The sequence below is a fragment of the Monodelphis domestica genome, chromosome 1, assembly GCF_027887165.1.
Source record: "Monodelphis domestica isolate mMonDom1 chromosome 1, mMonDom1.pri, whole genome shotgun sequence".
NCBI classification, from domain to species: domain Eukaryota; kingdom Metazoa; phylum Chordata; class Mammalia; order Didelphimorphia; family Didelphidae; genus Monodelphis; species Monodelphis domestica.
In genome coordinates this window covers 384,269,443-384,296,070 of record NC_077227.1, presented here as the reverse complement: position 1 = coordinate 384,296,070, position 26,628 = coordinate 384,269,443, and the positions used below count along the sequence as shown (strand labels likewise).

The following is a 26,628-nucleotide window of genomic DNA, read 5'->3' as shown; positions in this document are numbered from 1 at the left end:
TCCTGATTTAGACTGAACTCCTTGAAAGTAGGGGGCTGTCTTTTGCTTTTCTTTTATCTCCTGTGCTTAGCACAGTGCCTGGCACATAGCAGTTTCTTAATAAACATTTATATAATAGCCAATTCCCATCGTTCTACTTATTATTTTCCTACTACCCCCATTCCCACCCTCTTCTTTTCCATTCCCCTTTTTAATCTTAAACAAAACCTATAACAAATACATAAAATCAGGTAAAATGTTAACATTCTCCCACTCTCCCTTTTTATTCCTTTCCCCATTTCTTTTCCTTCCCTCACCACTCCTCTCTTCTCCCCTTCTTTTTCCTTTTTTTCCAAGTCTTTTGACCCGCCCTGTTCCTGATTTACAGTAGCCGGAAGCTAGCGTTTAGCCCGCCCCTTCCGATAGCCCGGAGTTGCCATGGGAGTTAGTCCTTGAACGAGTTGGAGCTTGGGGCCCTCACCTGTAGGAGCCGCAAGGATTACTGGGACTTGTAGTTCTTGCTTCTGGTGTCTTGGACGAGGGCGCCTCTTTCTCTTCGACTTCAGTCGGCAAGACGGCGGAACATGGCTGGACGCTGGTTTCTGGCGGCCACGCGGACCCTGCAGCGATTTGCGGGCCCAGGCGCCACGGGCCGGGACAGGTAACAGCAGGGATGAGGCCGTGGGGCGGGGCCTTGGGGAGCTGGGGTCTCAGGCGGGGATGGCGGGGCGGCGGGCTGGTAAAGGACTGGGCTGCCCTGAGGCTCCTAAGTCCTGAGCGGACCCGGATCTCGGGGGACCTCCTGCCAAGCAAGCCCCTCGGGGGCTATGGGAGGAAACTGAGGCTCAGGCAGGCGGGGAAATGATTTGCTTTAGGTTCCATAGGTAGTAAGTAACTGAGCTTGATTTCGGACGCCTGGCCTCCCGTCTCCAAGTGAGAGTTTGAGTGGCTGGCGGAGCCAGACCTGGATCCCGCATGTGACTGACCCTGGCCAGTGGATTTTCATACCCCACACCTGGACCTCATTTTCTTTCTCTGTAAAGTCAATGCATGTGAATCTCTGCATCAGTCAGTCAATTGAGACACAATATGCAAATAACTGTACAAACAGATATACATGGGGTTACTTGGTGCCCTCCCTCTGAAATCATCTCCAGCATTAAGAGGAGTTGGGGAAGGCTTGGAAGCCCCTGAAGTCTGGAGGTGGGAGAGATGACAGTCTCTAAGCAAGGTGATTGGTCTTCCACCACCACCCCCCTCCCCTCTACCCCCCAGGAGTTCACGTTGTAATAGGGGCAGACAGTTTTTATATTAGGAGCTGTAGCAGCAAGTCAAATTGTAAGTTCCAGTAGTTTTCAGGGTACATTAGCAAGGCAAATGGAAAGGCAGCTTCTTTAGTGGCTTTTCCATTGACAAAAGTGTCTCTGTTTCTCATATAGAGTCATTTAATAGTGTCAAGGACTTGGTTGGTGAGAACTTTTCAGGGTCTACTTGTGGCTTCTATGAGATTGTTGGATAGGACAGACTATGGTATTGGCAGAGGCAGATGCCAAATGCAACTCAAGTGTTGTTCCCCTAGGAAGTTACCCTGGAAGCAAAGCTGAAGGTCTAGGTTAGGGGGATGAGGACAGCTCTTTGCAAGGGCAGTCACTGGTATGGAAGATGCTATAGAAGAAGGGGGTGTTGCGAGGAAGAGGAGCTCACTCGAAATGAACTTATTTTTCTCAGTAAAGTGAGAGATGAAAGATGCTCAGCTGAAGAGGGTAGGAAGGAGATAGGGAAAACTTGAAGAGAGAAAAAGTTTGAGATAGTATTTTCTTGAGGTTCCTAGTGTTTTAAAACAACATCTTACTGACTATACCAGCATATATCACTGTGCCAGGTTGCTACTTAAGACTTTATATTAATCTCTGCAAAATTGCATCTTATTCTTATATATTGGACTACAGCAACAACAAAAATTATTTTGTATTACGTTGGTAAAAATAGTTTAACCTCATTGTATTTTTCTTTGTAATTTTAAATTATAGATTTTGGGTTTTTTTTGTCATCATTTTCATAGTCTTATATTACAAAGTAGTGCTTTAATTCAACTAAAATATAGTTAGTGGCATTGATGATTTCTTTTTATATTTTGCTTGTGGAATATCCCTTCTTAGCATCTAACAGTTTTTAGCTATCATGTTTTTATTTCACTTGACTTGGTTATCCTTTTTCCATTGTAGAGATTGTCCTTGTTCATTACTATAATAGCACACAGATTTTCTTTGAAGTCCAAATATGTTTTACAGAAATGAATCCTGAGAGATATGTTACACCCAATAACTTTGAGGAAATAATTGACTTTATTATGGTTTTTTTTTCCTGCCTTGTAGGTTCTTCAAAAGTATTTTGTCAATTTTTACAATGATTTCAGTGAATCTCCTTCAACATCAACTTTTATTTATTCTTTAAAGTAATTAATGTAATTAAACTCTTACTTAAAATTTGTCATCCTTTGTTTTATTTGAGAACCCACAAATGCCCCTTCTTAGAAAAATTTAGCCTCATTGATTCTTGGATATTTTATTCATCAAATAAAGAAAATTGGCAACATTTCAATACATTGCACTAACAAGATGTTTCATTAAACTAAAATTGTCATGCAAAAAAACAAAACACCTTTTTCTGAACTAACCCATGGTTGGCTTACAACATTTCCCTTTCCTAGAATCACTTCTTTTGAGGCTACTTTTAAAAAAAAATTAAACTCTTGCTATTCTTTTCACCCCAGACAAAAGTAGCAACTTTCAATGTGTGAAAATTGTAACCATAGTAAAGAACTTTGAGTTCCCCATAAATATACCAATAATTATTTTCATACTTAATGCTTCTTAAGAAATGTTTCATGTTTTAAACATATTTTGGTATTCTCTTGCTACTTCACAGAGCATCTAAGAACAAGCTAATCATTGACTTCTTATCTCACATCTCTACCACAATTTATTATTACCTTATTACATAATTTATAACAAACCTAGAAATTCATGTTACTCAGTAATTCTTGGTGATAAAAGAAATTCTATTTGCATTTTTAAATTCAACATCAAAAAATTATACAGATAAACTATAAACGGATTGAGATAGACTCAACTCATATGTGACCTCTGAAGGAATTGGAGAAATTCTTTTTGGGGGGAAACTTTGTTCTAGTCAAAACGATCACATACTAGACTTGCTATAATCATATTCTATTAATATGTTACTTATTTCCATCCACAACTCAGTTACTATGTCCTGCTATTCCAAATAACTACTACTTATTTGCTTTTTTGCTTTCCCATTCCAATGTAAAAGACTGTAAAATTACCAGTTTTTAATCATCTCAGAGAGGAACTTTTTTACAACACAAAGATTCTGTATCTTTTCTTTCTTTTTTTTTAAACTTTACCATCTGTCTTAAAGTCAATACTAAGTATTGGCCCCAAGGCAGACAAGTGGTAAGGGATAGGCAATGGGAAGTTAAATGACTTGTTCAGGGTCACACAGCTAGGAAGTGGCTGAGGCAGGATTTGAACTCAGGGCCTCCTATCTCTAGGCCTGGCTTTCCATACTTTGAATAACCCATCTGCCCTGTGAACATTCTTTTCAAGGTGCTTGAATGTCTTGACCAGTCCAAAATCAATGAAACGTTTTTCTTCCATTTTACTAAGAAATTTCAGTGTGACATAATGCATGTTGAAAAGTGTTATAAAGCTTTCTTGCCATAATGACTAACTGAACAGTTGGCAGACTACTGAGCAAGCTCTCACATACCTGCTCCAACAAAACCCTGAAGTTCATAAGAAATTTGAGAAACTATATTAAGTGATTTCTTCCATTCCAGATTTGTACAAGAGGTACAGAAAGAAGCCTTAAGGGTATTAAAAAAAGGAAGCCTCTCCAACAAATGCAACATAAGTACAGGGAGCCAGTGCTACCAGAGGCAGGACACATGGAGTCTTATAATATTGAGCTGGAGGCAGCAAGATCAGAAATTCTCTGAGAAATCTGGGATAATCAGAAAGCTCAGCTTGGAGACCCAGGAAGTCCAAAGAAGCAGCAGCAGTGACCGGCAGGGAGGGAGTTGCTGCATTCAGGCAAGAATAGCCCAGATAGCCCCAGGATTTCTAATTCTGTCCTGTGAGAACCCTGTAGTTTCAGTCCTCTGAACCTAAAAGATCTAGGATCTAATTTTGAGAGGTAGAGGTCAACATACAAACTCAAGGGACCCAGGGTAAGACCAAGGAGGGCCAATTGCCCCATCTAAAAGTGCAACAGAGAGAAAAACTCCAATTTAGAAATTAATGTTGGAGAGGAAGAAACAGACATCATTTCATTGATCAATATTAAACATTATTGCAAATCTAGAGATTCCCCCAAAGAATAAAATCAAATGATTAAGAGAATAGAAGAAAATGTATTTTTGATTCTAATAAGAAAAAATGTGGATATTAAAAGCAACCGACTGGAAAACAGGTTAAGGTCAAATGTATTAAGGTACATCAGACTTCCTGGAAACCATGATTAAAAATAGTCTAGACCTTTTATTTCGTGAAATCATTAATCATTATTACCCAGATATAGTAGAGTCAGAGAACAAAGTAGAAATATAATTCAGTGATCATCTCCTGAGAGGAATTTCCAGCATGAAAGATTTAAGAACGTCACAGTCAAAATCCAGTTCTCATTTAAAAAAAAAAAGTCATTGCAAGTATCCAGAAAGAGTGAGTTCCCATATTAAAGGACCAAAGGCAATATCATAATACCTGTCAGCTAGTTTCTCTTGAAAACTAGAGGCCTTGAAATACGTTATTTCAAAAGAAAGAAAAAAAAAACTGACCTTACAACCAAAAATGATTTATCCTATAAAATTGAGAATAATCCTACAGGGGAAAAAAATGAGTAGTTATGGGAACAGAATTTTCAAACATTTCTGATAAGAATATCAGAGTTGAGTAGAAAGCTTGAAATACAAATAATGCAAGGGTCCAGAGAAATCTGGAAAGGGAAGTTTATTTTTTTTTAAATGGAAGGAGCTGTATGATGTAGTTCTAATAAGGAAAGAATAAACTTGATTCTTCTGAACCTTAATGCCAAAGGATAAAAATGTAAATAAATAAGAAAAACTGAGGTCCTATGTGAAAGAATGAAAGGTAAAAGGAATATATCATAATAGATGTGAGAGAAAAGAGTGAAACTTGCATTCTCTCATAATTGGAGTGTATGAGAACAAGAATGTACAATTATGAAAATAATATTTGGGGTAATGGACATCAGGTGAATCTCACTTTTAAACACAATATGGCTGAACATGCAAGGGGTTTGTAGTAGAAATATATGAAACTCAACAGAGAAATCGAGGATGAATAGGTAAGTGTGGAGGGAACATTATGGGGGAAGGAATAGTCACAAGCCAAAAAAAACCTTTCTGACCCTGAAGGGGGAGGAAAAGAAAGGAAAAAGAAAAGACCTAGGGGGTGCCTTGGATTATTATCTCTTAGAAAACTGACAAATGGCCAACTTGGTATATGAATAAAATGGAATAATATTGCATTATAAGAAATGATGAAAGAGATCATTTTAGAGAATCCTGGATAGTGAGTTAACAGAGAATAAGTTAAGCAAAACCAGAAGAATAATTTATGCAAGGATAGCACCAATGAAAAAAATAAAGAATTTTGAAAGATTTAACGATCTCCAGAAGAACCTGTGATGAAGCATGTTCACAACTCCCTGACAGGTGCTGGAAACAAGGTGCAGAAAGAGATGTATATTTTTGGACATGGCCACTTTCTGAATTCTTCTTGACTGTCCTTATTAAATTTTTTTCTTGGTTTTCATTGCGGAAGACAGGAGAGGAAAGAATTAACAATAGTGTTGGAAAAAAAAAGAGGGCTATTGTAAAATTATTGAAATAAACAAGCTAGCAGACAGAAATTCATAAGTAATCATAGACAAGTATGAGTTTTGAAAGTTACATACAGAATTTAGTTTTTTAAAAGCTAGTGGTATGAAAAGGAGATTAATTTTTTATATAGAAATCTGTAGAGAATGCTTTTGGGGAGGATTTCTAAATTCATTAAAAAAAGGTTTTTTTGGGATCTTTATGGATCCTCACTATAATCCAGTGTGTTGGTTATCCCTCCTAGCTTTCTATTATCTGCAAATTTGGTAAGCATGCCATGGCATTTATGCCTTCTTTCAATTCACTGATTAAATGGGAAAAAATAATAAAAGAGAAAGGGAAAATATAATAAAACTATGGGAACTCATTGTTGGTTGTCTCTCCAACCGAGGATGACGATTGTCTTTGTGCGTTTTTGTGCACAAAGACACCTGTGCATGAAGATTTAAGTGGAAAAGTTGATGCACAGAGACAGTCCCACTCTCTCAGCGTTGGAAGCCTGGGTCCAGTGGCACGAAAAGTCGTTACACCTGGAGACTTCCTCAGCTGCATTGGATGGCCGTGTTGTCTTTTGTGCTCCATCACGCCCTAAGCACTCCACAGTGCCTTGCTGCATCGCCATCTCAGCCTTTGAACCTTCTTGTTGGTTTCTTCCGCCTGTTCCGCTGAAGCAGTCTCCTTCACATGCTGAGTGAGCAAAGCCCTAGTTCACCAGGGGTCGACGTGGACCCGATGGCTACCCTCACAAGGTTTAGCCGGTCTGTTGAAGCTGTTGCCCGGGGTGTGGCCGCTGCCGCATGCTAGCAGCTACTAGGAGCCACAAGTGAGAGCTGGATGTCAGGTGAAGGTCAGTGGCTGGAGAGCTGCCCTAGAAGGTCAGGACAAGCCCTCCATACCAGAGATATGGGAACTCATACCATAGTTTATTATATCTTCCCTTTCACCTATTTATCTCTGATTCTGGGATTGTATATAGTGCTATAAGTAATTTAGAGAAACTTTTCTACAAAATCTCTCTTCTTGAGCTGGGATACCAAATCTCAGAGATCAGAGGTGACTTGCCTAAGACTAGCTAGAAACTTGTTGAGCCAAGATTTAGATATAGGTTCTTTGAGTTTGAATTCAGGACTTTTTCCACTGTACCATTTTGCTTCAGCACTGTAGTAAGATAGAGAGAAGCATAGATTAATTATGATATGTCCTTAGCCCTTTGGGGAATTTCTTTGAGGGGAGTGACATTTGAATTGGCATTTAAAGTTTGGGTAGAAACTACTGATGCTAAGGTTGGGGAGGATGGTATTCCATGACTAGTTCAAGTAACAGTTCAAGTATAGGCATAAAGGCTTAAAAATTCAGAGCATGTTTCTCAGACAGAGAGTGATCTAATTTAGCAATGAGATATGATTGAAGGAACTGAATTTTAGAGACATAAAACCTGGGTTTAAGTCGCAGCTATGAACTGGGATGAGAACCCACATATCTTAACTATCAATCTAGAACAGTAATGGTGAGTCTTTTAGAGACAGTGACCAAACTGCAACCCTCAGGCTGCATGTGAGCCACCTTACCCCAGATAGGGGAGGTAGGAAATGCTCCTGTTGGGCTCCTGGGCAGAGGGGTTAGTCGTGTGAGGACTGCCCTCAGGCATGGTAGGGGGAGGGGAGTATCCCCCTCTGGCATGTATACCATAGGTTTACCAACATGGATCTAAAATAATATAGTAAATTACACTAATACAATTCAGTAAGCATTTTCTGTATTCAGATATTGTGACCGTGTTAGATACCGGAAATAAAAAGACTATAATTAAACATTCCCTGCTCTCAAGAAGCTCATATTCTTTTGGGAGAAAACAATATGGACAGGTTAAATAAGCATAAAGTACATATAAAGTAAGGCTAAAACAGTTGGACATTGGGGAGTGCAACTATGGCTACAGAGCACAGAGTGGTGGGGAGATAAGGCAATGAATGCAAAGCTTGATTTCAATTGTGGAAAATTAAAAAGGACTCAAATAATTCTTTCCCTTATCCCAAAGTGGCTTTGGTCAATTAAGTTAGAAATGTCAACACAAAGACTAACAACATTTCAAAATAGCTAAACCAAAGTTCTCAAGAAAAGGAACATGGAGGGAGCAGCAGGGTGACTCAGTGGATTGAGAACGAGACCTAGAGACAGAAGGTCCTAGGTTCAAATCTGGATTCAGATACCTCCTAGCTGTGTGACCCTGGGAAAGTCACTTAATCCCCTTTGCCTAACCCTTACCACTTTTCTGCATGATCAAATGTGAATGACAACTATTATCAGAAATGTAAGAATCTAGGACAATTTCAAGTGACTGGATTAAAAAAATAATAAGGCTATTCACTGCTATAGAAGGAACTGACAGAGTTGGAATGGAGTTTGAAGCATACCATTCTTCACTTTATTTCCTCCATGAATTTTCTCTAGTGTAAGCAATATTTGCCTTTTTCACAACATGATGAACATGGAAATATGTATTGATTAACACATGTTAAAAAAAATCCTGGCTATGCTACTTATCACCTGTGTGGCTTTAAGACTTAATTTCCCTTCCTCTCCCTTTCATCTATAAATTAAAGAAGTTAGACTAAATGATTTCTCAAATCCTTTCTAGCTCTAAAACCTGGTTCCTTGGATTGAGTGTTTTAGGAAGGTGAAGAGTATACCTAGCCCCTTCCTATATCTCTAAGCTTCTTACACCTTAATCCATGTCATGGACTCTTCTATCCAGTGTCATTGCCCTCCTAGCTGTTCTACAAGGAAGACACTCATCTCTGCTCCAGGCATAATCTCTGTCTGTCTTCTGTGCTGGGAATGCTCTCCCTCTTCCACTCTGACTACTGACCTCTCTGACTTCCCTTAAATCCTAACTAAATCATATTTTCTTTAGGAAACCTTCCTCAACATCTCTTAATTCTAATGATTTTTGCTAAATATTTATTTATCCTATAGTATATGGCTTTCTTTGTTTTGTTTATTTGTTTGCATATTATCTCCCTGTTAGATTGTAAGCTCCTTGAGAGTCTTTTGCTTTTTTGTATCCCCAGAAGTTAGCACAGTACTTGGCATATAATAGATGCTAAATTTAAACCCAGGTCTCCATTCACTTCCTGACCATTCCCAAACAATTCTTCCATAAGCAAGTCTTTCTCCCCCTTCCACCCTCCAGTCCTACTTATGTATTCTGTTCTTTACTGGAATGTAAACTCTTAGAGGACAAGGACTGACTGGTAATATTTATATCCCTAGTGCTTAGCCTGGCACATAGTAAACCCTTAACAAATGATTTATCATTCATTCATTCATTCATTCATTCATTTAGTTTCTGCTTAAAGAATTACTTTGGGGGGCAGCTGGATGGCTCAGTGGATTGAGAGTCAGGCTTAGAGATGGGAGGTCCTAGGTTCAAATATGACCTCATAGACACTTCCCAGCTGTGTGATCCTGGGCAAGTCACTTGACCCCCATTGCCTAGCCCTTACCACTCTTCTTCCTTGGAACCAATACACAGTATTGACTCCAAGATGGAAGGTAAGGGTTAAAAAAAAATAAAAAGATTTACTTTTATGGAATTACCTTATAAAGCAGCACATTCCACAATAAAATAAGTAAAACTTAAAAAAAAAGTTTTGTGTTTTTTTTTTACTTGAGATAGTTGTACTCATTGTACATGTACAATGTACTTCATTGTACCATCAATTTACCTCAGTTTTGATCACTGGGACCAAGCAAAACAACTCAGATACTGCCTTTACCTTCCTTTTCTTACTTACCTCTCACTTCTTGATCCCTTGAAATCTTTTCAATTAAAATTACTCTCTCTAAGGTTTCCAATGATCTCTTAAATTCTTAATCCAATGGTATTTTCTCAGTTATTATTCATCTTTAAGACCAATAGCTTTTAATGACTTTAACCATCCTTTACTTCTAGATAAACTCTTCTTCCTTGGCTTCTTTGACACTGTTCTTTCTGGTTCTCCTACTTGTTTGAGTATTCTTTCTACGTCTCTTTCACTGAATGCTCCTGTCCATTAAATTTAAATATCTTTTAAAGGGTCTATCCTAGGCACTTTATTACTCAGTGTTCTCATCAGCTTCTGTGGTTTTCATAATCATTTCCATGATGAGCAGACTCAAATCTGTATATTCAACAATAATCTTTCCTTATCTTTAGTCTTTGAAGATCTTCCTTTAGATATCTCAGAAATCCTAAACTCAACATGGACAAAACAGAACTCATTCCTCAAAAAACCCATCCCTTTCCTAAACTTCCCCATGTCTGTTGAGGCCATCACCAAACTTCCAGGCACCAAAGTTTAAAATTTAGGAGTCATCCTTGACTTTTCACATCCCTCCATCCCTATATCCAATTAGTTGCCATACCTTCTCAGTTCTATCTCTACATCTCTGCTAGGAATCTCTACTAGAATCTCTATCTCTACTAGGAATAATAAAACCCTTTGCAATGTGTCTTTAGCCTAATTTTCCAGCCTTATTATTCCTTCCCTTTCATTTATTTTCTGTTCCACTCAAATTGGCTGATACCCTACATGACATTGTGATCTTTCAGGTATTAAACATACTTCTTCATTACCTATATAATGTTAGATTATGTTGCTATTGTTTGTCCTTTTTAAAAAAATCTTAAATTCTCATTTTTTAATTTAAAACCCTTACCTTCCATCTTAGAATCAATACTAAGTATTGGTTTCAAGGGAAAAGAGTGGTAAGAGCTATGCAATTGAGGTTAAGTGATTTGCCCAGGGTCACATAACTAGGAAGTATCTGAGGTCAGATTCGAACCTAGGACCTCTTGTCTCTAGGTCTGGCTCTGTATTCACTGAGCCACCTTGCTGACCCTTGTCCTTTGTTTTTGACCTATACCATATAGAATCCCCGGTTTCCTTCAGAGCAAAGCTAAAATATGACTTTACACTTTCTTCCTCCTGAATCACTTTCTTCCTCTTGAATTGTTTTGTATATATTTGTGTATATGCTGTATCCCCTCAAACAAATGAAAACGAGTGCAGTGACTTTTATTTTTGTCTTTGTCTTCTCAGGGTTTAGCACATTATTTTGCACATAGTAGATACTTAATAAATGTTTATAATTGAATCAAAATGCAGATGACTTGGATATGCTTAAGGAGTACAGCTGTGCATTCTGTAATTGTAGCAATATATACTGATAGTAGAAGAGAAAGTTAGGTAGCAATGAATGGGCTGATCTGTGAACCTAAGGGCCTGTAAGGGTTAAATTGGGGTTTTGACTAAATAAGAGAGTTATAAATTCAATGTTGTGGTCGCTGAATTAAAAATATTATCCCTAAGCCAGAAAAACTTAGCAGCGTTTATTTTTAACATGGAAGAGAAAGAGTTGAAGTATGAAATGTAAGAGGAGAAGAGGTAAGGAGTTCCCTAGGCTTCTCTAAGTGCTGATCCAATGAAATTCAGCTCACTCCCTGACAAAGTTCCAATCTTCACATGGAAGTCCAAGTCACTCACCAGCAAGCTGAGTTACTCACCAAGAAAAAGAGACTTTCCACAGAACTCACACTGAAAGGAGTATCCCACCAAAGCACAACTGAGCAGAGAGGGTCTCCTCACAGAACCTCAAGGGAGAAATCTCTCCAAGCCAGAATCCCAAAGGAGAAACTCCAAGGAGCAGTCCTCTAAAGAAGTACAAAGGAGAAGTGAAGAGGACAGGAAGTTCCACACTTTTTATAGTCCTTTTTCCTTGTCATTTCCTGTCCCTTCCCTTCTTCACAGGGGCCAATCACAGCTTCCAAATTGCCTAGCACTGCCCATAGGGCAGTGTCTGTTGGATCCACCTCTTATCCTCTGAGGGTGTAAACTCTTATCAAAGGATTCACAAGTTTCTGATTGATTGAGTTAAAAGGGTGGAGCTCTCTAAGTAAGTGACTTGTGAATTCTGTTACTTGATGGCTAACAAATTGTTAAGTAGGGGTCTTTTGATTAAGTAACTCAAAATAGACAAAGAGAATAAAGAATACCCTTTCATAATCCCCTCTGTTTTTCTTTGGGAGGCTAGTCTCCCCAATGAATCATTTAACATAACTAGCTTATACCTATAAAGATCTTATAGCTAAAGGTGCATACAATATTGCACTTTTTAAGAGGAAATTTCAGTAGAGATAAGAGGGAAATAAAAGAGCGGGAGCAAAACCAATGATTTGTAGGTGCATTGACAAAAAACCAATTAGGGGCAATCACCTTTGGCATAAGAGTTGATTCAGGGAGTTGATGATCTTCTTTTCCTGAAGTTTTTTTTCTCAAAAAAATTTTACCTGGATTTCATGAAAATTATACAGGGCCAAGATGGTCAAGAAGGTATAGAATATAATGCCTCAAAATGAAAGTAAGTAACTTTAGTAATGGAGGAGAAATCCTGGGCCAAAGGCAAGAGTGTCTTCTATCAGTCTCAAAGAGGGACTATCTGGAGACAAGCAAACAATTTAGGAGATTTTTAGGCTTAGGGCCAGGTCTTTCATATTCATTTCATTTTAGTATTTACTAATTTTATCTCTCTTTTTTTTAATGCATTTATTTCAGAGGCTGGACACTTGCCTTCAGCATGGCTGCCCAGAGTAGTGAGGGAGAGGCATATGGCTCTACTGACCCTTCTGGTGAGTCAGGCCCCTTATCAGCTGAAGAAGCCCTGGAACACAAAGCACTTCGACTGCAGGAGGAAGTCCGGGATTTAACTGTGAGTCCTAAACACAATACTGCTATTATTCTTTCTGAGATGAATGAAGGTTTCCTTCTTTTATTCATCTTGATTTTGAGGCTATAATGTACTGATTAGGTGTCCATGGTTCTCTTTTCAAGTCTATCAGAAGCTGTTCTGAAACTTGAGCTGTTTTGTAGGCTTTCATTCACTTCCCCCTCTTAACCTTGACTTTCCCATTTGTATGTGGATAATAATATTTGCCCTATTTATTTCACAGGGCTGTTGTGAGGATCTCATGAGATAAATATGTAAGTTTCTTTATGATCATAAAGAATCATAAGAGTTATGCTAAAAAGGGGCTTGGGGATGATCAAGTACATTGTCCTCATTTTCTAGACTTGCAAAGCAAGCCTCTTACAGGCAACTTGTACAAGTTTAGACCAAGTGTCAAATTATAGAACTAAGATTTGATCCCAGCTCTTCTGATTTAAAACCCATCTCTAGGCTATCTTCTGTTAGACATAAGCCCTGTACTGATTTCTATGGCCAATTTTCTAGGCATCTTCTTGGAGGACCCAGATATTGGCCACAAGAGTATCTCATGTGTCCTGTCTTCAGCACAAATTTAAAAACTAGATATCATTGCTTAATTTTATCTGTGTAATAAAAGCATTTCTGTATAGATGGGAGATGGGACATCTGGAGACTAGTATTTAAGAGAGAAAAGGAGTTAGAGGTAACATTCTTGTTTAGAAAAATACTATCTCACTTATATATAATGACCCTGAGGGCAGTGGGAATGAACTGAGACTATAACAATGGAAGTACTGATATTAATGGGTACATTTCAGTCACCTGCTTCCTCTCACTATTTTATAGAACCACCTTTATTTAACTTTTCAATTATTGTGTAAATTTTTGTTATGAATAACTTATAAAGCTTCTTACTTATATAAAGTATGATGGGTTAGGAGGATAATTTTATTTTTAATTATGGATTCATTCTACCTATCTGATCAAGTACACTGGTCTTGAAGTTAGGAAACCTAAGTTCCTTCCAATCCTGGTTCATGCACTTACTAACTGTGTGATCGTGGGCAGTTGACAGCAACAGGGACTTGGCCAGCCAGTGTACTGCCGATGTCAAGTGTGTAAATCTTGAAATCTCTCAGACTTGTGAATGTTAAAAATTTCCCCATCGGGGAATTCTTAATTGGAACAAATTTCCTACTGAGAAACATTCCCCATTTTTATGTGAGAACTCGCCAGGATCAGAAATGGGAGGACCTCTACTCCAACTGTACTTAAGACTGCTTTAGGAGAGAAAACTCCTTCCTAAACAATGAAAGTACTTGGACCCATGCTTATAATAAGGCAAGGAGTTCTTTGAGCCAGGCCTGTTTTTAGAATTGATACAATGGGATGCTAGGTACCTAAAAGGGTCGGGCAAGTTTTCTCTTGATGAGATTAGCTGACTCAGCTGTGTTTTCTCTCGTTCAGACTTACTGAGGAGATTGGTTGACACAGCAGTATTTTTTCTGATTCAGACTTACTGAGGAGATTGGTTGACTTAGCAGGAATTTAGATGGGCAGTCCTTTGGAAAGCATCTACAGTGATTGGTAGATGTAAGGACTTAGGGGAGGTGACATGGGAGAAAAACCCCTATATAAGAAAAAGCAGAATCTCTTGAAGAGATACCCTTTTGGAGGAATTCCTTTTGGAGGATCTCTGATGAGGATCGCTTGTAAAGAATCTCTTGAGAGAGTCTCTGGAGAAGGGAAGCTCTTGGAGGACAATCTCTAAGGAGGTCTCCCTGGAGCTCCTCTAATGGGACTCTGTCCCTCTGGAGGCTCTGGAGAGAGGCCTTTTGGAACAGTCTCTGGCTGGAAGGCTCTCTGGTGAAGTCAGCTGAGATGGAGCTGGCCTGGTGTCACTAGAATCCTTGTTTAGGCAGACCTTGTGGTAAGTGTTAAAAGACTGACTGAATGATTCTCTCTCTTAAGACTCAGGTCTAGGCCATATTGGCTTGAGGCCCTTCATAATTATTCCTTTCCTACTCTTTCTCTCTTTCTCTAATTCCTCATTATATTATTAATTAAAAATCTCTATAAAACCCAGTTGACTTGGGTATTTGAATAATTGGGAATATTTCCCTGGCGACCACCTTATATTTGATTTAAAAACCAAAACACTGTAGTGAAACATATTTTCTGCGGTCAAATTTACTCACCCTCTCTTATATCTATCACAATTTATATCTTCCACCATTTTAATCACTACAGTTTAAGACCTCAACCATTTTAAATCTCACAACAGTCTGGGGTCTTCTGGAGGCAGGCAGATGAGAAGAATGAGGACAAGAAGGCCAAGGCTTGTGGATTTTCATTCAAGTCACTTTATTAGAAGTAGTCAGGATTTTTATAGGGGGAAAGAATCAAACTAGGGTTACTACCCAAACTTTCCATACACATAGTAACAGACAATGTTTACATGGTGACACGTAATGATTAATAGAGAGTCTTAAGGATCATAATACAGTCTGTCATACATTAGTGATTTATCAGATACATCTCTCACAAGTATTGGAAGATCGGGGGTGTCCATAGGTTACATGATACATACAAACATGCCTTGATAGAGAGGGAGAGAGAAGGGTGGGGAAATGTGACTGGGGATCTTCTGCTCTATGGGTCTAAAGATCCTTGGATCTTTGGTTGGGGGTCCCATCAATTCCTCCCTTTTGATTTAAAAAAAATGAGGTAGGTAACTGTGTAATTTGTGAAATTTTGTTAGAATAGGAAGCTGAACTCTAATCTTTAGCTACTAATCAAATCTGTGTGGCAAATCTGTTTGTTTTGGAAATTGTGATACAAAATGGATTGTAGGGATATTAAAGAGGTATTAGGGAATAAAGAAGGTTTTTTAACAGGGAATAGAGGAGTTGAAGGGATGGAGGGAATATGGCTGCTGGTGAGGTAAAAGGAGAGAAATACCCCCTCCTGAGAGGCTATCTTTGAAAAATGGGGTTACTGAGAAATGGGCCAACTGTGATAGCCTGAGGGGAAGTCTTCTCTATTGATTGATGTTGAAGATACCCCAGGGCAGGTAAGCACAGACACCCCCCCTCCCCAAGGGACACAACTCTGCCCCCACACACACCAAGGTCTCCCTGCAGGGGTCCGATAAGGACCTTTTATGGTTGAGTGGCTGTCCTAAGGTTCAGCTCTTTTTATGTCACCCTGAAATGATAGTCCTCTTATCTGACTGCAGGTTATTTAACTCAAGATGAAATTTTAATAACAAGTTTAGATTGGGAAGATATCAGGAAAGAAGGAATCGGGATTTCTCTAGATTGGGTTTGAATCTCTCTCAGCTTTTGAACTGAGGCCAGGTCTCACTGGCTGGTGGAGAGTTTCTTTTATTTCTGTCTATGCTGATCTATGCTAGTTTTCTTAAGTTCAAAGTCTTTAGCAGTAGCCAGCAAGGGGAAGAAAAGGTTCTAACTTTCAAAGCTGGTTGGGCCTATCTTTTTGGGCTGAAGCCCCTAAAGATTGGCCTTACAGTTCTATTCACTCCCCTTCAATTCTTTTGTTTGATGACAAGATCACAGGAATCCAGGTAGAGCACACAGTTGGAAAATATCCAGGAATAGAGGTACTTCTATCCAGAGACGGAAGAACTCCTTCCAATCTGAGGGCCAGGAAAGAGAGCTTTCAAGATCAACTGTAACTCTCCAAGTTCCCCTCCCCCCACCAACTGTCATTGCTGCCCATCAATTTCACTCTAACCTTCCAACTGCTGTTTGTTCCAACTCAGTGGCAGAAAGTCCAGAGCTTGATTCAGTTTTCCTTTCCACAAAAATGGAACTCTCAGTTTTATTAGGGTTATTGTTAGAGTATGCTGTTCATGCTAATCATAAAGATTTGTCATAGAGAAAAGTTGTTTGTATATTTCTGTGACTTCAGCTTGGAAGCCGAAATTTTCTGGTTTGTGTCATAACTTTTGCCCAGGGACCATAGCCTTAAATCAGTAGGGTCCTATCTCAGGTTTAGACTGAGATTGCCTCCCCCAACAAGGCATTTTCCTCTGAGCTCCTCGGTTAGGAGTATGACAAACAGGTTATTTCAGGAGAACAATCTGATCAGTTATAGAGATTAGAATACAAACCTGTACATCGTCATAGTTACATTTTGCAAGGTAGCTGAACAACAACAATATTTTTTGGATGGGGGCCCCTGGAATAGTTGGGTTGGGGTTAATATAAAAGGTGCAGTAGCCACTTATTAACATGAACTCTTCTTTTGGCTTGTCCCCAAGTTGTGGGTTTCATGACTTGGATCTTTGGGGTAGTCATTTGTGTTCTCCTTACTCTGATTATTCCTGAGAGCCCTCTACTGTATCTTGTCTCATTGTGTATCCAAGCTTGTTCATTTCCTGTGTAAATAAAAGCAAAGCCTTGACCCCTATGTTATAATTCTGTAAAAGATTGGTAGGTTTGGGTTAGGTAATGTTCTTTTCAAATATAATGTGGTATGTATATAGTGTGGTATTCTCCTTTTGTTGTTGTTGTTGTTGTTGTTGTTTTTATGTGTGTTCTAAAGGTTAAATTATAATGGATTGTCTGTTGAAATTTTTAGAGAGAGGGCCATGAGTGTGAAGGGTTATGGGTAATGTTTTCAGCCTTTTCGACTACTTCCTGCTGAAAAGGGGGAGACATAGATGATTCTCTCATGGTCCAGTCTCTATCTACTCACAGGGATTGGTATTGGTGAGGTGAGAAAGACTTAATTTGGAAATATAATCCAATTCTATTGTGTTAAGCTTTTTGTCCTGCAGAGGTAGTGACTGTTCATATAAACCAAAAGTTACTGTTAATGGAAAATATGCAAGGGTTTTTGTTTGTTTGTTTTCTAGATAATAATTGCTAATTTTCTTTCTACTTTTTTTCTAGTTCTTTCTGTGTGTTATCACTCACTGAACATGTTTAATTATCTGGCAATTTTCACCAATTCATGCATTTCCTCTTATTTTTATTGCGTTAGAAAAAGAGTTGATAATTTTGGTACCTTGATTAATGACTGGTATAGTTATTCTCTGTGAATCCCTCAATTATTTTTTTCTGGTGTGAGAATTTATTTTTTATATACTATATTAATTTTCTTATAAAGGTCAATGAGAATTTCTGTGTATTCCCTTATCTGGGCTTTGGGTCAGAGATTTTATCCACTTTATTGTTTTGGGTTTTTTTGCATTTTCTTTGTCTTTAGGAATTCCAAAGTATGTCTTCCTTTTTAACAGAATTTAGTTAATAAATGAAAGGGAGAATGATTCTTTCTCTTTCCTCATCACATCAGTCCACCTGTGGGGAATGAAGAGGGGTAGAGAGTTTGATGGAGCATCTTTCTTAAATAGTGATTGCCAGTTAGAAAGGATTTGGGATATTCAAAGGAGGGGTTGAATAATGAGCTCCTAAAACTATTTATTGAACTGCCTTACCTAGCTTCTGGGTCCCTGCTCATTTGAGGGGCCATGGAAACCTATGCCACTTTATTAGTTATATGCTGGCTTAACCAATATACTTTGTTTAAATCAACAAATTGATATTCTTATCCAAAGTTCAGTCTCTTGAGATAATTTTTATCATAATACTGACCTTTTCTAATGGTTTTCATCTTCCCTCTGGCACAAGTGACAGAGTCTCACCAGCCCAAAGCAGGCTGATTAATTAAGCTAGATCAGTGATGGCAAACCTATGGCATGGGTGCCAAAGTTGACACACAGATTGCTCTCTGTGGGCATGCGACCACCTTTTTCGTCCCTACACCCCAGTTAGTTTCTAGAGAGGCAGAAGGACTCGGGTGGAGCTGCTCCCCTCCCCCTCTCCACTGTTCCTGATGATATTTTTTCACATCACCCACCCCTCTGCCCAGCACCCCAATGTGAGTGCTTTCTCCCTCTCCCATATATATGTGTTTGGGGGATAGGGTGTGCCTTGCACTTGTGGTGGGGAGGTGCATAGCACTTGGTCTGAGGGGTGGGGTGGGGGCAGGGCCCAGCACTCTGTTTCAAAAAGGTTCACTGTCATTGTGCTAGATGAACCAAGTTCCTCTACAAATGCAAGAATAAAAAGCAACTTGTATTTGACAAGGGAATACCACTCAGAGCAAAGATCGGGCATTTTAAACTGATATCTTTTCTGATCATTTTGATGTTCTTGGTGTATAGGAAAGATACCAGAAAGCTCTGGCTGATTCTGAACATGTACGGAGGCGTACACAGAAATTTGTGGAAGATGCCAAGATATTTGGTAAGTGGAGGCATTGTGCATAATCATATTTCCTTTCTGTATAGAACAGTTCATTAGTGGTTTTGCATTTCATACAGAATAAAATCAGTGAGGTCAGATAGAAAATTGTACTCATTCATAATCTATTTCCAGTTTACTATTTATTTGTTTATTTATTTATTTAACCTTTACTTTCTATCTTGGTATCAATTCTAAGACAGAAGGGCTAGGGCTAGGCATTTGGGGTTGTGACTTCCCTAGAGTCACACAGGTAGGAAGTGCCTGAGGTCAGATTTTAACACTGGTCCTTCTGACTTCAGGCCTAGGGCTCTATCCACTGTACTACTTAACTGCTCCCTATTTATTCTGGTTGTAGTATTTGACTTGAAAGGAACTCTGGGCATCCTTAGCTATAATATTGATGGATTTCATTTTGTAAAATCTTATGGTAGTATGCAAGGTATGCGGTATTATTTTTTTCTTCTAACTGTTCAGATGCTAATTGCCACCCACTCTTTGAACAGAGTACATGACAAGTCGTTCCTATGACTGATTAATCATGGCCTCTCTTTATACTTTCAGTGCACATTGCCCACACTTATCCTCTAACATCTTGTGTTACATGATGCCAGGAATCACTGTGGCATATTGGAAATGGTACTGCATATGTAACAGAAAAATATCTGGCTTTTCACACCTCGGCCAAACTACTTGCTGTGGTGATTTAGGACAAATCACTTAAAACTTTAGAGCTAAAATATACCTCAGCGATTATCTAATCCACCTCTACCTGAATCATAATCCCTTCCAACATAGACGTAGGCATCTCCCATCTCCCCACCACTTTGAGAATAGTAATCAAATGGACATCAACATACCTGGAAAGGATGTGCCAATTATTTTACCTATGAATTCAATCATGATTCCTTTTGATTTACAAAACATTCTTCTCTGGTTACCACTACCCTAAATATGTTGTCTTCCCTATTAGACTATAACTTTCTTGTGGGTGGGTAAAGATCATCTTGATTGCTTGCATTTTGGTCCCCAGTGCTTATTAGTACAATGCCTGGAATAAAGAATCTAATAAATACTTTTTCATTTATTCATTGAACATCCTGCAAGTGTCCATTTAGCTTCTGCCTTAAGATATCTAGGTAGAGAAACTCACTACTAGCTACAAAATAGTCTATTCCACTTTTGTACAATTCCTATTTAAAAAATTTTTCTTTAAATTGAGCTGAAATTAGCCTTCTTATAATTTTTACTTATTAGTCATAGTTCTGACTTCTGGGACTAAGCAAAGCAAATTTACTTTTTTAAGAAGCTTTTTCAGGTACATAACACCATTAAGTCTTCTTTCCAGACTAAACTTCCCCAACATCTTTAACTGGGACTTATATGGTATAGTTTGGAATTTTCTTAGTACCTTTTTCTGCTCCAGTTTATTAATCACTTTGTCTAAAATGCAGTCACATGACTGAACATGGTGTTCTAGATGTGCTCTGACCAGGCAGTGGATAGTTGGGTTGTCAGCTCTATCACTTAGGGCAATATACTGCTACTAATATAATCTAAGATCACATTAGTACTTTTAATTTTAGTTGACATCAGTTAAATAAAGTATTTATGCTAAATGATGTCTAAGATCCCTCTCAGCTTTAACAATCTTTGCTTGTAGTAATGAGATAATAATAGGAAGCATCAGTACCCTATCAGAATATGATCAATAAAAGGTATAACAAAGGTTAAAGACTTGAACAGTGACTAACAAGATGGACTTAAGTTACATGTGTTGAAAACTCAATTAAAAGAATTAAAGTACTGCTTTCTTTTCAGGTCCACATGGAATAGTCACAACAATCGACCAATTTGATGATCATAGTTGTCTAAGTTTAGGATAAAGCATTTTATATACCACATTTATAAATAATAACTAAATAAATAGAATGAATAAATTCTAACAGAATTAAAAATAAAAGTCAATATCATAAAATATGAAATTTTACAAATTATACCAAAGTTAAATGATAAAATTCCAAAAAGAAAAGAATATTATAAATGTTAAATCAAAATTTATGTGAAGTAGCTAAAGCTATACAGTGTTTGAACCCTCAGCTTTTAAAGAAATTAGAAAAAGAACAAATTGGCAAAGCCAAAGAAAATTAAGATTGTTAAGACCAGGGAAGAAATTAGAGGTAGAAAACTAAAGAACAGTTGAAATATTCTGAGTTTAAATTTCTTTATTTTTTAAATGGGGATAATAATGCACATAATACCAATTTTATGGAATTGTTGGGAGCATCAGAAGAAATGTTATTTGAAAAGAGTTTTAAAAACTTAAAAAAAATAAAAAAAATAAGAAAATAAAAAATTTAAATGCTATATAAGGAAAGAAAGGGAAAAGTAGTGATTTATTAAGTGTCTATTATGTGCCAAATACTGTTCTTTGTATCATTATAACAATGCAAGAAGTAGGTACTTTTATTACTCCCTTTACAGTTTTATTATCCATTTTATAATTGAGATTGAGGCAGGTAAAGACTAAGTGATTTGTCTGTGGTTACATAGCTAGTTTAATTACTAGAAGGCAGATTTGAACCTAAATCTTGTCTTGAGGCCCAGTGTTGGATACATTGTGTTACCTATCTACCAGCTATTATTAATACTATTATTAGGCAAAAAGAGGCAATGAAAGAGATGTCTCCAGAGTCAGGTACACTTGAGTTCAAGGCCAATTCTGTCACATACTGGTTTTTCAACCCTGGGTAAATCACTTAGCCTCAGTGCCCCCAGGCAACTCCTTTAGATTATAAATTACAGGGAAGGGGAAGGGAGGGAGGAGGAGAGTTGGGTTGGGGCCAAGGAGGAGGGGGTGGAGGAAGGCAGAGAGGGAAAAAAAAAAGAATTGTGACAGATTGCATAAAGCACTGGATTTAAACCCAGAACATCTGAGTTTCAGTCCCAGCTCTGCCATTTACTTAACTGTGTGACTTTTGATGTGTTGTTTCCCTTCTGTGCCCTGTTCTCATCTGTAAAATGAAGAGGTCAAAGCAAATGCCCTCTTAAGTTCTTTTCCAAATTTAAAAATACCTTATGTCTTATCCTCTCACCCCTGTTTATATGCCTTAGTCTCTTTGGAATTAGTCCCTTCCACTCTATCATAGAAATAACCCTGGATTTGGCATCAGAGGATTTGAGTTCAAAATCTGCCTCTACTATTTACTATCCTGGGCAGGTCAATTAAACTTTTGCCCTTAGTCTCTTGATCTATAAAATGTTAGGGGTAGACTTGATGACCTCTAAGATGACCTCTTAACTCTAAATCCACTGGATTCAGTGAGCATGTAGCCTTAAGATCTAGTAAATCTGGACATTTATTCCATTTGTCTGATTATTCTCCAGGGATCCAGAGTTTCTGCAAAGACTTGGTGGAGATTGCAGATATCTTAGAGAAGGCTACCGCTGGGGAAACAGAGGCAGGCGACCAAAAGACAACGCTCAAGAAGGTCTTTGAAGGACTCTCTCTTCTCCAGGCTAAGTTGCAGAATGTGTTTGCTAAGCATGGTCTGCAGAAAATGACCCCTATCGGTGACAAGTATGACCCTTATGACCATGAGATTGTTTGTCACATACCAGCTGATGGAGTGCAGCCAGGCACAGTGACACTTGTTACCCAAAATGGCTATAAACTTCACGGTAGAACCATCAGACCTGCCCAAGTAGGTGTGGCTGTTGAGACACAGGAATGATAGGACCTGGGACCTGGGTAAACTAATATTCTTCCTTCTTGCACAGAACAAAGCCCCATGGGTTTCCTTTATTTATTACACAGATTTGTATTATAATTAGTATATTTTACTTGATCTATTTTGAATTTAATCTATGTAATGGAAAAAATTTTTGATTTGTATTGAGAATCAGAAGACATGCATTTCATTTCAGTTCTGACATAGAAAAGCTCTGTGACAATGGTGAGTCATTACTTCTAAGCTATAAAATGAGGGGTTTGCACTAAACAATTTCTAAGGTACCTTGCAACTTTAATTCTGTGTTCATATGGATATAAGTTCAATATTATGACATTTAGTTGCTTTAATGTAACCTTCACTTTGACTTCATCAGAAGCCCTGTCATTGGCTTTCTTTAAAATATATGTTCGAGAAAGTTTATTTATTAATAATGGTACACTGATGTCTCCATGTGGCAAGACAGAAGAAAATGTAATATGGTGTATGCTTGTAACTGAATTTAATTCTGTGAGGCATCCCACTCCTACTCTTTCCCACTTCCTTATATTCCTTAATATCAATTCAATATTACCGTAATGGGAAGTTACTGGGCCAGGAATATGCAGGCATGTGTTGGTTTTATATGATATGTGACCTTGCACAAGTTTTCTCTCTGGGCCTCATCTATGCTTGTAGTTGCATATTGTATTCTTGGCTCTGCTTATTTCACCCTGTATCAGTTCGCATAGCTCATTTCATGCTTCTTTATTTATCACAGACATAATTTCTTTCAGCACAATACTATTCCATTACATTCATGTACCACAGTTTGTTTAGCCATTCCCCATTCATTGGGAATCTACTTTGTTTCCATTTCTTTGTTATTGCAAAAAATACTGCTATCCATATTTTGGTGTATATGAAGACTTTCAAATTGTTTTCCAAAAATGAAATTTTCACAGTTCCATCAACAATGTATCAATGTGCCTACTATTCCACAACCCCTCTAAGATTGACTTTTGCCATTTTTTGCCATCTTTGCAAGTTTAAAGGATATAAGGTGAAACCTCAGGCCAATCTTTGTCTTATAGAAGTAATTATCATGACTATCTTGGACAAAATTGCAGATGTTTTTTATTTCAGTGGATGAATTATACCGCAGCAGGCAAATGTTATGTGAGCAAATTATCGGTCCATATCACTGTGGGAGCAAGTATGAATTCAATCCGTGAAAGTAGTCTAGCCATGATAAAAAATTGTTAGCATGACTAAGGAATGGGAGTCTCATAGAATTCAAAAGTTGGAAGGACCTTAGAGGTCAGTTACTCTGACCCCTACTTGAAGCTTGAATCATCTGTTGAGTTTCGCAGTGAAGTGGTCATTCAGTCTCTACTGAATTCCTTTAGTTACCTGGAACTTAACACCTTGCTCTTAGAACTGTCCTAAAACAGAATGGACTGCTTCAGGGTAATAATTCAGGCCAAGGCTAAGTGACCTTGGAAATTTTCAAGGAGAGCCTGTATAATCACTCTTTGGGAGTATCATAAGGAATATTGAGGGTTGGGGTAGATGCTCTTTGTAGCTCCTTCTAATTTTAAGTCTATGTGGGCTTTTTTTTTTTTTGAAATAAGGCTCCTATTTGAATTTCTCTTACCACAGGTACCCTTACTACTACAAATTCATGAATTTAGCCTGTTTCTGACCATTTATATAATTAATCATAATTCTTCTAGGATAAGCCAGGTCATAGGACCTATATTCATGAAAGACGTATCATATGAGCCTAAATGTAGAAATATCATAATGACCTAAATATAGAGTTATGGGCTTCATTTCTTCCACTTAAGATCACTTGCTGTGTAGTGATGATCTGCCTGATTAGGACTTAGATCTCCCCAAACCTAGCCTGCTTTTGACTAAACATAAAATATGTTGTAGAATTGGATCACAGCTTATTTCTTTTTAATTAGTTTGTTCTTCCTTAAAGATATCAGATTGGTCACACTAGTAACTCAGACTGTAAGAGATTTCTCCTTCCTCCCTCTCCCTCTCCTTCTCTCTCTCCTCTCTCTCTTTCTCTCTCCCTCTCCCTCTCCCTCCCTCTCTCTCTCTCTCTCTCTCTCTCTCTCTCTCTCTCTCTCTCTCTCTCTCTCTCTCTCTCTCTCTCTCTCTCCTTTCCCTCTCTCCCTTTCTCCCTCCCATTTTAGAATCAGTACTGTGTATTGGTTCCACGGTAGAAAAATGGTAAGGGCTGGAAAATCATTTAAGTGACTTGCCCAGGATCACATGGCTAGGAAGTATCTAAGACCAGATTTGAACCTAGGCCCTCCTGTCTCTAGGTCTGACTCTCAATCTACTGAGCTGGCTAGCTATCCACTGAATCTGTTCTCATAGCCATCAGTACTGCTTCTTTTTTCTTTCTGTGATTTCCTATGCATATGACTCTTTGCCAAAGAGACCTTCTCTACTGGATGGACCATTTCTACAACCTGTTTAAAAAAGAGTCATGGGCATCTAGGATTTTTAAGGGGCCTTAAAGCACATCTAGTCCACATCCCTCATTTCTAGTTGAGTAAATTCAGACCAAGAGTGACTTGCTTACAGTTTAATAGCTGCTGAGTAGTAGAACCAGGACCTGGACTTTGGTCTTCTGACTTTCTGTGGCCATGGCACCATTGGTGCCTTTATTTTTTCTTTAAATACAGGTTTCAGCATCTTTTTTTGTGGTGAGGAAAACCCAAATTTCTAAGAAAGTATACAGAAAGTAGAAGAGCATAGTGGTTTAAAAAAAGTCTTGGGAATTAGCATATTTGAGTTCGTCTGGCTTTACCGTTCATTTTCTGTATAACCATTGGTGAGTCATTCCTAATTTTGACCTTAAACTTCTCTTCTGTGAAATAAGGAACCAAACTAATTATTTTAAAGTACCCTTCTAGCTTAAAATGACTATGATTTTAAGTTCTCTTTTCTAAATTAATTTAGACTCCTAAATTAGAACTCAGTAATATTTCTTCTTTACCAGGTAACAGTCTTTTTTCTCTTTATGATTTAGCAACTTGAAGCAAATGCTTATATGCCTTAGGGAACTAGTCATTTTACAGAGCTGCAGATGTAGCTTTAGAGAGCTGAGCTGTGTAATCTTTGCTTAGATCCAAGAATTTTTTTTATAAAATGTAATTTCTGTTTCTTGTTTCTGTTTTTATTTTGGCTCCCTTCCCTCAACCCCTCCCTTGTTTAACTGTGTGGGCCTTTTTATTTCAAGTGTTTCTTATAAACAACGTATTGTATTTATAACCCTATTTTTCTCTCTCTCTCAAACTATAGGCAGGAAGTTCTGGTTAGTTATTTATTATATTATATAACATATAATATAACATATATAAAATATAATAAATAATTGACTCATCTGAGAGGATGGGCTTCCGGTTAATTAAGGTTCTATTTTATAAAGCTTTCAATGTCAATAAAATTGGCCTGTTTCCTTCCCAGATTTATGGACCTTCTAGTCCCTGCTTTGAACAGAAACTTAGCATGAATCCTTTAGAGACAAGAGCATTTTATGAGTGCTCTTAATGAATTATTTTCATGATATTGATAAACTTCTTGGCCTTAGTGTGAAAATTGGTATAAGAACATAGCAAGTTCTAAAGGGTGCTGTGTGATGGAACAGTTGAATTCCAAAGATCTCTTCCCATTTGATGACATTGACTACCCAATGACCTCAGTATGTCACATAATTGAACATATTTAAAATAATCTGTGTTGCCAAAATTAAGTTTTGTGCTAAAGAATTTTCTTCCCCATTGATATTGGTGATCATCATCATGAGATAACTGAGGCTAAATCTAATTGTGAACATAAAGGCATTAAATGTGTTTAGAATATCCTGAATAAAATCTGCCTTTAAATAATATTGGTGTTTAATCAATGCCAGGGGCTTCTTTGATTTCTAAAAAATTTTTTTAAATAAATTTTATTTTATTTTTGTTGA

At 37.9% G+C, this 26,628-nt stretch overlaps 2 protein-coding genes across 2 annotated transcripts in view; both read left to right on the top strand.

Moving 5' to 3' along the window:
- The first annotated feature begins 394 nt into the window (after nt 1–394).
- Nucleotides 395–26,628, top strand: GRPEL2 (GrpE like 2, mitochondrial). Its single transcript, XM_001380699.4, has 4 exons — nt 395–640; nt 12,502–12,655; nt 18,846–18,927; nt 22,312–26,628. Exons 1-4 carry the CDS (start codon nt 564–566, stop codon nt 22,656–22,658), a joined length of 660 nt encoding a protein of 219 aa, XP_001380736.2. The 5' UTR covers nt 395–563; the 3' UTR covers nt 22,659–26,628.
- PCYOX1L (prenylcysteine oxidase 1 like) overlaps nt 22,783–26,628 on the top strand; it is a 32,841-nt gene continuing 28,995 nt past the window's right edge. Inside the window, exon 1 of the mRNA XM_056811600.1 lies at nt 22,783–22,880. The gene's annotated coding sequence lies outside the window, so the exon portion shown is untranslated. The remainder of the gene's footprint in view (nt 22,881–26,628) is intronic.

Bases quoted from the DNA above. Each gene is read 5' to 3' on its own strand.
- GRPEL2 (XM_001380699.4), top strand. From the start codon at position 564: ATGGCTGGACGCTGGTTTCTGGCGGCCACGCGGACCCTGCAGCGATTT. The intron at 641-12,501 runs GTAACAGCAGGG...CATTTATTTCAG, and splicing joins GGCGCCACGGGCCGGGACAG to AGGCTGGACACTTGCCTTCA. The intron at 12,656-18,845 runs GTGAGTCCTAAA...CTTGGTGTATAG, and splicing joins AGGAAGTCCGGGATTTAACT to GAAAGATACCAGAAAGCTCT.